The 956-nt window shown below is 67.7% G+C and overlaps 1 protein-coding gene across 1 annotated transcript in view; it reads right to left on the bottom strand.

Moving 5' to 3' along the window:
• The window catches only part of RNF126 (ring finger protein 126), a 16,276-nt gene that overhangs the window by 260 nt on the left and 15,060 nt on the right, over positions 1-956 (bottom strand). Inside the window, exons 6-8 of the mRNA XM_007460417.1 lie at positions 814-883; positions 262-355; positions 20-135 (exon numbers count right to left, since the gene is read on the bottom strand). Of these exons, the coding sequence (XP_007460479.1) occupies positions 20-135; positions 262-355; positions 814-883 (280 nt within the window). The remainder of the gene's footprint in view (positions 1-19; positions 136-261; positions 356-813; positions 884-956) is intronic.

Below are 956 nucleotides of genomic sequence, written 5' to 3'. Positions count from 1 at the left end.
GGGCCGGCCCGCCGCTCACCTGCTCCAGCCAGGGCACGATGCAGCCGTCGTGGAAGAGGTGGTTGCAGGGCAGCTGCCGCACGCGCTCGCCCAACCCGTAGTCGTCCTTGCACACGGGGCACTCCAGCCCGGAGCCTGTGGGAGCGGGCGGGCCATGGGGCTCTCAGGGGGGGCTTCTCTGCAGCCCCCGCCAGAGGTGTCCCGGGGATGGAGGGCACACTGGCCTCCGGACCACTGAGAAGGCTGGGCGCGGGCGCGTACCTACGTGCTCCTCGGTCACGGGGATGGTGGGGAGGGCCTGGATTTTCTCTTTGTCTGCGGGCGGAGGACCCGTGTTTTCAAACTGATTGAGGAGCTGAAAGACAAGAGGCCAGAGTGCCGGGAGCTTGTTGGCGGGCGGGCAGGGCCCTCACCCCACGGGGCTCTGAAATGCAAGGCTGGGTTACCTGTAAAAGCACCGAGGCCCCGTTTGTCCTGGCCCGACCCCCTCGGGGGTCAGAGGTCAGCTGCCCCCAGGAGGCCCAGCCCCGGGCTTCTGCCCACTCTTCTGCTCATCTAGTGAGCGTCACTTCACAGCCGGGGCCGGCAGGCACCTCCCAGGGCCGAGGCACCTCCCCAAATTCTCGCGCGGCTACAACCAGGGGACCGGGCGCCAGTGACAAAAATACTCGGTGGAAGGCCCCAAGGTGGTCACGTCCCCACCTCACAAGTGCCACCAGGGACGTGGATGTGGGAGACGACACCCCGTCCTCCAGGGGGCACGGGCCTGTAAAGTCGTCGTGCCCAGTGCCAGCCCCAGGGAGGCCCCTGTACCTGCGTGATGATCGCATCCAGGCCGTTGGCCCCCCAGGCGTAGTCCATTGGGTTTGAATGTAGGACGCCCCTGGGCAAAGAAGTCTGGGGTTCAAGTGGCAGAGGGGCCGGACAGGGCACAGGGGGACCCCCCCCCCCCCCCC

The sequence above is a fragment of the Lipotes vexillifer genome, unplaced genomic scaffold (genome assembly GCF_000442215.2).
Source record: "Lipotes vexillifer unplaced genomic scaffold, Lipotes_vexillifer_v1.1 scaffold225, whole genome shotgun sequence".
Classification (NCBI taxonomy): Eukaryota; Metazoa; Chordata; class Mammalia; order Artiodactyla; family Lipotidae; genus Lipotes; species Lipotes vexillifer.
The sequence above is the reverse complement of the archived record's forward strand: the minus strand, read 5'-3'. Positions and strand labels throughout refer to the sequence as shown.